The 14,031-nt window shown below is 40.4% G+C and overlaps 1 protein-coding gene across 4 annotated transcripts in view; it reads left to right on the forward strand.

The window, feature by feature from the left end:
* Window positions 1–6,040: 6,040 nt before the first annotated feature.
* The window catches only part of STK32B (serine/threonine kinase 32B), a 174,937-nt gene continuing 166,946 nt past the window's right edge, over window positions 6,041–14,031 (forward strand). For 2 of the 4 annotated variants that reach the window (XM_042808428.1, XM_042808431.1), the window contains exon 1: window positions 6,041–6,340. In XM_042808428.1, the coding sequence (XP_042664362.1) occupies window positions 6,265–6,340 (76 nt within the window). In that variant the 5' untranslated portion in view covers window positions 6,041–6,264. Of the gene's footprint in view, window positions 6,341–6,603; window positions 6,657–12,817; window positions 12,971–14,031 lie in introns of those variants that run through there. The other 2 variants (XM_042808432.1, XM_042808429.1) reach the window with 2 other exon arrangements.

Below are 14,031 nucleotides of genomic sequence, written 5' to 3' on the forward strand. Positions count from 1 at the left end.
CAGTTGTGCTGGAGAAAAAGCCAACGCAGCTGCTCAGGAGACTTTCTGGGGCTGTATATCTTTCCTGGTCTTGCTTGGCTGTGTTCTTCTCCACTAACACTCACTCCTACAAGCCCTAGCACTGGAACCAGTTTGTCTCTTTAAAGAAAGGAAAGCTACTTAAGATGTTTTCATTTGACCCTTCCTTAAGTTGCAAGAAGTCTTCTCTGAAAAATATAATTTGTACATAAAAACAACTGGCAGAAAGATGAAAAAGTGTGCAGTGGTTACAGATCATGAGAAGGAGGAGTGGAACGTGGGGTCTCTGGTCTCAGTTTCATGACCAAGCTGAACGTCACCATGTTCAAGCACATGATGTTGTAGTAAGTCAATCACGACAAGGTCCCATGGTCTCCAAAATCTTTTGCCATAGATGTGTTTTGATGCCCGCGACTGGCTTAGAAAGATTCCTTTCCAACATTCCAAATAAAAAGCCAAAGGCAGTGATCAGATCCTATCCAGGTAGAAGATATTTTGCCCATGCTTCTTGTTGATGTACCTGCATGCAGTAAATACCAATCTTTCAGTGTTTTTTTTTTTGTTTTGTTTTTTTGTTTTTTTTTTTTTTTTTGTCTCACATTGCTAATGGCTTGACTCTGCTCCCATTGCAGCTGTTTCACACCAAAGTATTGTCATTGACCATAACAGGACAGACACACGTAATCTTGCAGAGGGCTGACACCAGGTTTCTCAAATTCTAACTGTAACCGCTAGGTCTTGCTTTGTCATACCATGGATTTCAAAACATAGTCATACCAAGGAAGGAACTTAGACAAAACTTTCACAAGTTTTCTATGTTATTTCTGTGCTGAAGAAAATACATAATGCATGCTATGCTGAATTCCACAGAAACAGGTAAAAGCTATAAAGGAACAAAATGCTTTCTATTTTGAAGTTATTTCTGCTACATACTGCAGTGAAAATTGCTTAGCGTTTATCAGTCTGATATTTAGTGTAACAGTGTCAAATCACGAGATAGTCATAATGGACCTGATCAGTCTGTGGCTGAAGTCAATTACAAAAACATGACTCAGTAGTAATATGTCTAAACTGGGGCCAGCAGTTCTGGAGTTGTAATCATTCCTGATCTCAGATTCTGGTAAATTCAGTTTCTTTCCATTCCTTGAATATACACAATAGGTTGGGGACTGTTTCTAGAGTCATTGCTGTCTGGAATGGTGTCTAGTGTGCATATATGCAATTTAATATGTTTTGATTAATTGGCTGATAACACAGTATTGTAAAGTATATATGATAAGTAAGACTAGAACTTATCTAGAAACCCCATCCGAAAGCTACTGCAATTTGGACCCCAGTGTATTCAATGTACTACAGAACCATCTCACCCTACTTTATCAGTTTAGGGTTCCGTACAAATCAATAATTCTAGTTTCTCTCTAATATATTAATTACATAGGCATCCTTGCTTTTCTTGCCCTTTATGTTCAACACCTTTCAAAGATGATATGGTAAAGGATTTATAAGATTTGCTAACCTCAGCTGGGATCAAACATTTTCTTTCTCTCCTGAAACAAGGCTGAGGATACAGCAGGTCTCCGAGTACTGGCCACAGTTGTGCTGTGTTCACACAGATGCAGTGCAAGAGAAGCAGCTGGCTGGCAGCCTTTTATAAACCTTATTGAATGCTGTTGGTCTCCCTGTAAAATGCAGGATGTGAAAAGACTCACAATCTAACCATGAGATTTGATTCTGCACAACTTGTCTATCGGTCTATGTCATCCTCCATTATTTTTTCCTATGGGAAGGCTAGAGCCACTTTTGTCCTCATGCAAATCCATGCCTGGATGACCCATACTGGGATTAGTTCAAAACTGCGTTATGCTTTAAATTTGTGCCTTGGGGATTTGAGATAGGACTGCTGGGGAAGGAGCAGCTGAGAGAGCAGGTTGGGAAGCCAAACTAAACCACTGCCTTTCAGCAAGGTTGTAACCCTGGCAAAGTAAAGGAAGCTTTGCTATATGCTGGGAAGGGAAGGGAAGGGAAGGGAAGGGAAGGGAAGGGAAGGGAAGGGAAGGGAAGGGAAGGGAAGGGAAGGGAAGGGAAGGGAAGGGAAGGGAAGGGAAGGGAAGGGAAGGGAAGGGAAGGGAAGGGAAGGGAAGGGAAGGGAAGGGAAGGGAAGGGAAGGGAAGGGAAGGGAAGGGAAGGGAAGGGAAGGGAAGGGAAGGGAAGGGAAGGGAAGGGAAGGGAAGGGAAGGGAAGGGAAAGGTCATAATCATAAAGATATGACATACTATGTTAATATCTTGTTTGTTAACTCTGAGACGAGTTGTAATTGTAAACGCTCCGCAATTTGCATATATAGCATATTAACAGGGTATGCTTTGAAATCAAGAACTATAAGATTACCCTGTAAGTCCCATCAGAAGCATTTTAATACAAAAGCTGTAATCACAGAAGTACTGGCTTTAAACTGCCGAATTCCCTAAGGGAAGCTTTATAATGCAAAGGAGCGTAATCATGTTTGGTTTTCTTTACTGCTGACTCTGCACAGATATCTGAAAAAAATCACTATTAATCTAAGTCAGACAACATAAGCCTTAAATGAAAATGTAAAACAATATCTTACAATGGTGTTCACGTTGATTGCAGGTTCTCATTTACAAGGGGAAAAAAAGCTCTATTAGGCTGTCCTTTTTCCCTACTGTTTTTTCTGCATAGGCTATGCAGCATTTACCTGCTAAAAATAAATCATGTTTTTAAAGTCAGAACTTTGTTTATCTCAAGGAAAACTTGATTATCTTTTAGGAGAACAAATAAGCATGAGATGTTGGATTTGGTTCTGTCTTACAAGACTTATAAACTCTGATTGCTTGTAGCTTAGAAACGTCTGTCCCAGAAGAGTAAATATTTAATTGTTCTGAAAATGCTCAGGCTTCAGAGAGATTCATTGATATGCATGACGTTTTGATATAGAATTTCAGACTTATTTCTGATTTACAAGAGGATTTGGAAAAACACATGAGTAATTGTTCCTGAAGAGTTGTTGCTAAATTTGGAGCAGATGCAGTGGAAATCAGGTTGTTCTGGGTAGTGTTAACAAAAAAAGATACTGAAGTTATGTGTCTGTTCAGAGTTTAGCATGTATTCTGGGTTGCAAAGGACAAAGGGGAGACTGGGACCATGTGAATAAGTGGTCTATATATTCAAGGTTACATATTATTCACATCAAAGGTACTGAAAAATTGCCATTGCTTTCCTTGAGTCTTTGATGGGCTTTGAGCATACACCTAGCCTTGTTGCCCTCTGTTCCATTGGACATCATTATGAAAACAATACTTGATTTTGCTATGGAAATGCTGATGCTCCCAGGAAGCTGGTGAATGTGGTACAAGCAAATCTTTGTTCAGAGCAAACGCAATGTAGCAATGAATACACTGGATTGCCTTCAGAATAGCAAACCCAGAAATTCTTGTCAGACTATCATTTTCTGGTGTATTTATATAGAAAATGACTGTGAAGGATAATCTCTGTCACTATTCAGGTGCAAGAGTTATAAAGGAATATAATGTTATCAATTAACAAGTCACAAATGAATGGCTCATCAATACTTTATTAATGTATGTTAATTTTTCACATCTCACATTAACACAGCATGCTGTTTGTCTTAACCTCCTAGCTATGCTGATGTTTAAACATAAGCCAGGAGTTTTCACAAACCAAGAACAAATGAATTTCAAAGCTGTGTTAATCCATATAAGAGTCAAAAAGACACATCAATCCAGTAGCACTGACTAATTAATGAAGAAAACTCATTGCTCTGTAAATTGTTAGATCTGGTTTGGTTCATAGTGGGCCTTGTCTTATGAAATCATGAAAGACATCTCAGAAGACTTGTTAGTTTTTTAGTCTATATGGAGGCAGTCAGATGTAAAAAAGAAATAGAGTAACTCTTGGAGACACTTTTTAGTAATTTTTAATGAATTTATATTTTCTGCATGCAAAGGAATCCCAAACTGCTGCTGCTCATCCCATGTCTGTATTCTGTGGTTGTGTTCTTGTGTGAACAGTGACCAGCCTGGGGGTTTACTGGCAAACTCATTCCTCTTTTCATTGTTTGGAAGGTCACTTTAAAATATTTTCATGTGAATTGAAGCAATTACATTAACATGAGGTAAGCCCTTAACTCAGGTAGATAATTCTTATTGGCTGAAATGTGTTAAACTGTAAGTGCAGTCCTTCTTTGCTAATGCAAAAGGAAATGAAATTATGTAAAGTACCATGTTTGCCAGTTAATCCAGAAAAGAATTGAAAGGCAATGATTTCTACATGTTACTGCTGTCTTCTGACTGAATGAACATAATCTCAGTAACATGATACTGTTTCTGCTTTTGACTGGATGACTAAATCTTTGAATGGGTGAGTAATAAACAAAAGAATAACAACGAGCAAGTGGTGCTTTCCAGATTACATTTTAGATTCATAGTCACGGGTCAACATTTTGAAAGCTTCCCTATTTTGCAAAGGCTTTCACATGTAAATAGTGGCAAACCAAATAATTTAAGGAAGGGATATCAGCGTGTGATACAATCTGTCCATGTCTACTGATGGAAAAATATCACTGTGTCTAAATTTATCAGCTCTCTGGGTTTGTAGGTGCTGCCCAGGTGCTCTGAGCTCTTGGCCACACATCATAGGTTCTTACTCACTGCATTCAATTCTAATCAACCTCTCTTTGAAAGATTATAGCAGGGCTATATTGGGTTCAAAGCCAGGTAATGATAAAAGTAAGGCAGGTAAAAATTGTAAGCAAAGAGGCTGAAAGTTCTCCCACTTTAAACAGCTATACTGAAGGAGATACAGGAGATTATTAGAGTCTTTTGGCCTGTGTATATGAATATACATATACCCTGGCTTCAGCTTCCCATTCTGTCTATCTCTGCTGCTCTTCTAACGGTGGAGAAACCAAAAATGCAACTTCCATCTGATTTTTCATCTGTGGGCTTCTCCTACAGGAACTGCACAGACTTTGAATTGGATGCAATGATAATGTAGACACATTCTTTCTTAACCTATTTCCCTTTGGAGGACGTTTCACAAGTCATTGGTTCTACTTCACCTCGAAAGTTGCTAACAGTAGTGTTTTTGGAAGGGGGTGAGACAAATATTCTGTTTATAAATATCAATATAAACTCTAGAAAGACCTCACTACTCTCTATACAGCAAGTGATTCATGTTGTACCTTAACATTTCTGGTAGTTTTCCCAAATGCTCTTTTACAGCGGAGTCATTTCAAGATACACATGTTGACATTAATTAATTAATTAATTAAGTAAGTAAGTAAATAAATAAATAAATACACGCACACATATATATTTTCTGCCCATCCAGAATGACAATCCCAAAGCTGCCCCCTCTCCTCCGCCGGGGGGGACATATCCCCGTCCCGCCGGCAGGTGGCGCTGTGGGGCCTGGAGCCCCGTTTGCCCCGCCCCTCACCGTTTTGCCCCGCCCCCCCCCCCCCGCGACACCCCCCGCCCCCGTCCCGGAGCCTGTCTGCCCGCGCTCGGGGGTCCCCCGCGGGAAGGCAAGGGGGGGGGGGGGGCGGGCAATTTCTCTCATTTTCTTTCTTTTCCCCTTTCTTAACTCAGAGAAGTTCGGTCAACTGGCGAACCCCCAGGTCGGGAGGCAAAAAAAACCCCAAAACCATCTTGACCCAAGGCAGCGCTTACCCCGCCCCGCCTCCCACCCGCCCCGGGTCCCGGGAGCCCTCCGCTGCCGGGGCCGGCCCGCCCCGCCGGGGGCCCGAGCAGCTGCGTGCGGGGCGGCGGGCAGCGGCGGTCGCGGGGGCTCCGCGCTCCCCAGCGGAGGTCTGGGAGGAGGAAAAGCGGAGGGAGGATCCGCGAGGATCCAGGTAGATCCAGCTTTTACCGCTTACCAAAAGGCACCAGCAGCAGGACCTCCGCCTCCTCCCTCCCTTCCTCCCACCCTCCTTCCCTCCCTCCCGCCCTCCTAACTCCCTCCCTCCCCTGCCCCTCCGCGAGGAGAGACGGGCCAAGTCGGGTCGCGCCAGCCAGCCGCGATCTCTGCTAGGGGCAGACGGATCGCTTTCATGTCGCAGGGTGACTGCTAGCCCCGCGGAGGCTCCCCCGGCCGGGCCGGGCCGGGGCCGGGGCTGGGGCTGGGGAGGCGGCGGCGGGCGGGCGGGCAGCTGCCCCGGCGCCGGGGTGCCTGCCGGCGCGCCCCGCGGAATGCTGGCGGCGGGGGATGCGGAGCCGCCCGCGGACTAAGATGGGGGGCGGCCACTCCCACAGGGCGCCCGTCTTCGACGAGAACGAGGACGGTGAGTGCGGAGCTGTCCGCGGTACCGCCCGCGCCGCGCCCCGGGGCCGCAGGGCAGCGCCTCTGCCCCGGCCCGGCGGCCCCGGCCCGGCCGCGCCCCCCCCGGGAGCCACCGCCGGCCGCTGCCCGCCGCGGGGTGAGCCGCCCGCCGGCGGCGGGGGCGGAGGAGGAGGAGGAGGAGGGAGGGAGGGAGGGAGGGAGGGAGGGAGAGCCCCGCTTTGTTCAGCCGCGCACACCGCTCGCGTGGGTATTTGCTTTGAGCTGGGCATCGTTCCGAAGCCTCGCACGCCGTCGCTCGGGGTTTAAGCACATGGCAGGTAACTTTGTGCAGGCGTTTAAGAACGGGCATCGTTTCGGAGGCGGATGCCCGCTTTTTCTTCGCTGTTTTCATTTGTAGCTGTCTCTTCGCCCACTGCCCATTTTAAATGATGATGTCTCGCTCAGTCAATACACTTCTTCTATCATCTTTACAGTCCGAAACTTTTTTTTTAGCTTGTTCTAGCACTCAGGTTTTTCTCCCTGCCTAGATAATACCTCATAAGAAAGTGTATCTTGTAAAGTTTTTGGAATGCAATGGAAAAGTTTGCATAAAATACGGTGTTTCTTCACTAGTTATGCATTGCCATGCCATTTTCGGATGTAGACCGTATTTAACTGGAATTATGTGAATGAATTTCAATTACAATCATTTTGGCTTTTGGAGCACAGAGAACACTGCACCCTTGGGAAGCAGATATTTGTATGCTATCACTAGAAATGTTTTTAATGTTACTTAAGGGGTAGATATTGTTGCCTATCTGGACAATGGGAGTTTAACTTTGAGTATATTCATCTTCCGGAAGTTCCCAATGTGTTTTATTAGGGGGTCATTGTGCCTCAATTGACTATCACATTGTTTTGCATTTCTGAGGTTCATAACAAATCAAAACCATGTATGCTCTTTCATACATGCTCAGGACATGTGGAGATATTTGTATTGTTTTGCGAATAGGGAGGAAATACATTAAATGCATGTGAAGTGCTTTAAAATGGTGAATACACATTTACTTGCATTTAAGATACAATTATCGTTCCCTATTCCTTCAAAAAGCTTGAAGAGGTATTTGATGAGGTTTGTGTGGAGAATGGGACAGATTATTTACTATTTATGTATTGTGGTGCAATAGCTGTGATTTTCTTATACTGATACAAATTTTCAGTCATTTACCATTGGTCACGCTATGTAAACAAGTGGGAGAGAAAGAACCTCCCACACCTTTCCTCCAGGTAAAATCTTGATCATCAGCAATTAATCTTGCAAACCTTTAGGTAACTCACCAAGAATTACCCAAGAGTGAAAGCATAGTGTTAATCTTGTCTAGACACCTTAAGGTAAAAAAATAGCCATGCCTTTGCCTTTGTAGGTCTTCTGATTGGGCTTTCTTGAGTTAGCAGTTTCCATGAATTGTTATTCAGTTTATTTTTCCATGAGACAAGGCTGTGGGCAGTTTTTGAACAAAATGAACAAAGTTCAATAGTAAATTACTGCAGAGAAGACTTCATGCCACTTAGTTCTTTTTCCCTCAGGAAAACATTTTGGTAATGCAGCCATTATTAATACCTAATAAAAAAAAAATCCATAAAGTATTTATGGATTTCTATTATGTCATTATTTATCCTTTCCCTCTTTTTTTTTGTTTTGTTCTGGTTTTTTTTTGTTTGTTTAGTTGGTTGGTTGCTTGGTTGTTTTTCTTCCCATTATGAATATTCCTATCATCACTGCTTTTTTTGCTCTTAAGGTATGCTTGGTACAACCATCTGGTTCAGAAGAGTCCATTGCTTTTGAAACAATAACCTGTTTCCTATACTACTTATAAATTATTATTAGGATGGCATTTTCCCAATTACCTAAATAAATATAGGAAAACAATCTCCTGTTTGAAAATGTGTCTTACAAGGTTTAGTCCAAAATCAAGCTGTATTTCATATTCCCACTAGTAGCTACACAAGTCACTATTTTCCACAATGTTTGACTCAATATGAAAAAAAAAAAATAGGCAAGCAAAAGCAAAAGAGAAGATTTGTTTCTTGAGATGGTATAATTTTGCTAAAGAATGACAATGCTTATCAATTCAAAGAGAACTGGAATAAATGAGTTGTATATGAATATGTAGGCATAGTAGAAACTAAGCTATTTAGTGTATTGTGTGTAATGCCACAGCTGCCTTATAAAATGAGAAAAATGAGCTGCAAAAAGTATTGCCATTTTATGTTTGTACATGTTAATGATAGATGTAGAATAAAACATGAATTTTGGAAAAAGAGGTTTAAACCCATTTATTGTCACTTTGTAAATCATAGAAACAAGTTACTCAGTATACCACTTAACAAAGAAATACACGGAAATAGCACCTGAAGAGCACCCAGGTACTGCCTGACTTTCTGTCTAATAAGAATAGGTGTTAGTCCATTGAGTAGATCTAAAAACTGTAGGTTGTATGTAGACTCCCCACCATGCTTAGGATAATAAAACATGATCCATCCAGAAGGCTGGACTGCGTGCTGTAAATCCCCAATTATCACAGACAACATAACACATCATTATCATACACTGATCTTTTTAAAGGCCATAATACATACCATTTTAAAACTAGCTATATTTGTTCTCTATGTTCTATTTTTGTTAGAAGGATCTTACAGAACTTCACTCTTTGAACGGTTAGAAACATCTGTTTTCCTGATACTCAACCTATTTATAAGATTTATGTTTATTTCAACTTTTTTGTTAGCTTAAACAGCTCTCCTCCCTCCATGATTACTCCAGTGCTTTGCTAGACAGTAAAAATGTTCCCTCACTCTTTGTTTTGTAAGATATCCTCTTCCAGTTTTCTCTTATTTCCACTGTTTTTTCATCCCCTGTGACCTCCACCTGCATGCATTTGAACTTGTTTTGGTTGCACACAGATAACCCAAATTATACACAGAATTGCAAGTGAGTTTTCACCAAGACCTTGTGCTGGAAACAATACATCCTGATCTCTACTGGAAATAACTTTCCTGGTACAGCCTGTTACTACATATTCCCTTCTCATGGACATATGTAGATAGTTTAGTCACTCTGTGATCAGTTAGCCCACCACTGCCCTGTTCAGTAATTTCCACTGATGAGCTCCAATCTACAGCAGAAATTTTTGATGTTCCTACGTGCATAACCTTGCATTTTGCATGATTGAATTTTGGTCCATTTCTATTATTCGTATTCTCAAAGATGATCACCCATGTCTTTCCTTGTGATGCTCTGATTCTCCATCACTTTACCAGTGTTTTGTATTATCACCACTCTCCTCAGGTCCATGCCAGTTATCAAGTCCACTGAATGTTTCATGCAAGTGTGCAGCTGGATTATTTCCAGACTTCATCTCCTTTGCTGTTAACCCCCATCAGCCTCATAATTCCCATTTCAAAATAACATTTTTCGTTGTGTTACCCACCTTCCATTTTGCCGGCTAATTCCCACCTTGTTCAGTTTTGCTCATACTTTCTTATATATCACTTCACTGAAATTGAGAACAATGAAATCTAAGCCAACTCTACCATCTAAAAAATAAGTTTCTTGCCAAGGAAAAGTATCTGGTTACTCTTGCACAAACAATTAATAGTAAATCCATGCTGTATTTATCTAAGTTTCCCTCTTAGCCTAGGTTAAAGCACAACAAGAGCTAGAAAAATCCAGTGAACATAATTCTTTGTTTGCTTAGAGTTTATACTCTAGCTAAAGAAGATCAATGGAAAAACATGTTTCATTTCTTGATTTTTATTGCTGTATAAGTTGGATAGACAACTAGGTCTGGTGTAGTAGCATCTCTACCTCTAATGAAAGCTAGATATTTTAATGGGTTGGAACAGTAACATTTTTTTCAAACATTTAGAAAGTGTTTTCAAGCTAGATACTACACTAATTGTGTAGTCAATTCAGCACTCAGGTAAAATGAAAACAGTTTAATTTTAGTTAATATTGCTGAAGCATAGGAACGTTGACTCTCTGTACCTTGAATATTTCCTAGTCTCGTAACAACTCTCCTCTCCTGAATATGTGTATCCAGTACTAATAGCAGGAGTGCAAAAGAATACATCTTTCCTCGTTCATCTTTTCAGAAACAGCAATAAATTCACAAGAATGGCAATAGAAAGGCAAGAGGAATATTCATCATTGGTAAATGTTATGTGCAAATTCTCAGTAAATATCATAAGTAGCAAATATGTTAGCAATAGTTTGGTGACTGTAAAGAGTATCTTTGTTGCTGGATTTGTTTGACTATGTTCTGTTAAAAGTTCAATGATATTTAACAGGTGAAAGTGAAATAGAAGAAAAGGGTAATTTATAAAGGAGCTGACTCAGTAGAGATATTACTAGTACCAAATAGCAATAACGTATTTGCCTGTATTGTGGTAGAAGATAAAGAGGAAAGGGTAAGAAACAAAAGTGTCAGAGGCTAGAAGTTGGTCCTGTGAAGTGATATGGCAGTTGTATCTGATTATTTGGGGCTTAAAAAGTCAGTTTTGCTACAGTTACTTTTAGAAACAAGTTCACCGAACTTTTAAAGAGCTTGTTTTTATTTTTACAGTACACGACTTTACATTTAAAGCAAATATGTATTTCCAAGACACTTTTCAGTGAGCATCCTGAAGCTATAGAGCTTGATTACTCCTTTGCGGAGGTCAGTGTGACATGCTGTGCCTGTAGTCTTGTGTGAGGGAAATGAGGCATAGCAACATGCCTTGGCTGATTTTTACATGGCCTGTCCCTGATTCACTGTAGTGCTGATGGATCTACTTAATCTACTATGCTGAAGTCCCACAGCTTCGCCTGAGTCATAAGGCTTCATTCTGCTGCGGTGTCATAACTACAGAGCTCAATGGAAATCTTATGTACTAGAGAATGCACTATCTATCCTCTGGAGTTAAACTTTAAATTCTAAGTTGTAATTTAAAATTGATTTCTACCTCTCCTCTTTAGAAAAGCCTTCATCTTAAATGAGGGATTTTAAGTTGTTGGTGAGTTACAGAAAACATCATTATTAAATGACCAGCTGCTGAAAAGACCCTCTTGTACTAAAAGAGCAAAAAAATAGATACAGAACCTAACAAAAAGGCCTGCAATTAATATGGATTCAGGTAGCTAAATTCAGAACATAATGTCTGAGTTTGTATAAAGTGCAGCAGAAAATGAAGCACTATAAAAGTGACGTAGGGAAGAATGACACACAAGGGCTTCACTTAGAACCAATTGAAAGCAACAGTTAAATGTCAAAATAACTCAGATTCAAAACAGAGTATGCAGTGTCCAGTTATTGTCAGCAATATGACAATGCTCATCAGCCTGACACCACAAAACTCTAATGGCTAATGTCTGAGGCAGTCATATAACAACTGTAAAGAGCTTGAATCACGAGACTAATAACATATCCTTTTTCAAACGAATTGTTTTATAAAGCATAGCCCTACAGAACAGTTAAATAAAGGGTTTAGAATCTAAATAACTTTTGTTAGTGAAAGTAATAAATATAGTGAAAGCGACAAAGTGGGACTAATATTTCTGTTGGATTTTTTGGTTTGTTCATGCAATTTCTATGGCAGGTTACATAACATTTTACTTTTTCCTTTGCAAAGATGAGTTCTCCAATTCTCTTTTAGAACTGGATTGGGTAGGAATACCACACTGTGACCAAAAAGTGCTTTAAGGTACTTCTGTGTCAAAAAATGGATAAAACACAGCTGTTGAAGGCATTATTTTATGCTGGATATCAAGGTTTTAGATAAATAAGATCCAGACCATTGCTTTTTTTTTTTTTTTTTTTGCTTTATTACCATGTTGAATTATATACAATTTTATTTTGCATTTATTGAACTTTAGACATGAAGCCATCATTATGTGTAGTGCAATACATTTCAGAAACCCTAATGCTAGTGTCTGTACAAACAGAACAAAATAGTGATCAGTGTCAAGATTGCGGTTACAGTGTGGTATGCGATAGTAGAATAGAGAGAGAAAGGAGAGCACAGAAGAACAGTATGGTATTTCCAGACAAACTGCCAAACTGTCTGAAGGGTTTACATGGTCTGTGCCAAAGAAGGTTCAGAAGGTATATCATGGCATTGCAACCACCATTCAGTCTTAAAAGCTTCTTAAAGCTTTAGTTCAACGTACACAAATGAGGTAGATCTCTTCAGATACTAAATGATAATTTAGTGAAGTTTAATACTAGATCACAGATTTCCCTTTTCACCAGAGAACTGTAAAGCAAAATAGGATGAATCTGGCACTTCTATCTTAACTTCTTGCTCATTTAAACGAGCTGCATCTCTGTTCCTTCATTTGACTGTCCTAAACGTGTTGTGCAATATCTGATTTACCTCATACTGTCAGGATTAGAACTACAACTCTTTCAAGGGACAGCTAAAGTATTTATCAAATTTATTTTACTTTACCGTCATCCAGATACAACAAAGTTTCTGCCAGAAATGGCTTAGAGATGGACCAGATGAATTTTCAAGATCCTCCCTAAATATACTTTCTTCAATTTCAAGACTTAATTTTCTGCCTTGATGGAAACATCCTTGTCAGAACATCTGTCATAAACAAAGGCATCATGTAAGTCTTTGCTGCTACTTTTGTAGCCTTCCAGATTTTACACAAGTGGTTGGCATGACACCTATGAATTACTTGGTGGTTGGTTATCTAAGAAGTGTAAGTGCTCAGGACAGGTAACATTTTACCCATGTTGCTATGTGTGTTATGTTGTGTGCCTGGATGTCAAGATAGGCTCTTTGGGTAACTAAGTATAAATAATTCAAAGCTAACAAAGCATCAAACAAGATAAACTTAGAGACTCCTGTCCAAGATCAGGGAAAACTCTGAATGTGAAATAAATGATGAGAAAATAAGATTACCGTGCAAATCTCAACACTATTGCTTTTATAATCACTCCTTTACAAATTCATAAATCGTCTCCCATCCCTGCCCACAGATGGTTCTTGCAGTGAAAAGGTAAGGCTCTGCTCCTACAGCTGTGATGCTGTGGTTTTCTGTGCCAAAAAAATAGGCTTTCAGAGAGGTGGGTTCTACAGGACTGGAGAAGCCAAATGATGGAAGAAGCATCACACTGAAAAGCAAATGTTTGGTTTTCCCATGGACAAATGGTGTTCAAATGTACAGAGATATTAAACTGACTCTACTCCTCAATATTGGCTTAATTTCCAGTGGAGTTGAAAATATCAGTCTTTCACTTCTGCCTGGGAGATCATGAGGCTGGTTGCTTCCACTGCCCTCTGACACCTTCCCATAGAACAAGGGGGAAGAGGTCTCTCTCCCCCTTTGGGCCCAGTGTTACATCCACTGTGTCACTGGTAGCATCTGACATGAAAGTGAAAGAATTCCTTGATGTGGATGTGTAGATGTGGGTTACAAAGCCAGCAGTGATGGGGGAATGCAGTTTTTTTGTGAACCCTGTGTAACTTGCTGTCCAGTGAATGGAGGAAGTTCAGCCTGGAATCAAATGCTGTACCTGACTGAATTAGAAGATGTCTGAGAAAATCTTTGGAGGAAAAAATAGTAAGGAATTATGTTCTTGCTCATAGATACTCAAATAAAGTAGGTCCTACCCTATTAGGACTGTCTTTGTACAGTCTCTTCTGAATGTGGGCATAAGAATG

Source organism: Tyto alba, unplaced genomic scaffold (genome assembly GCF_018691265.1).
Source record: "Tyto alba isolate M040663 unplaced genomic scaffold, T.alba_DEE_v4.0 Super-Scaffold_6, whole genome shotgun sequence".
Lineage (NCBI taxonomy): Eukaryota > Metazoa > Chordata > Aves > Strigiformes > Tytonidae > Tyto > Tyto alba.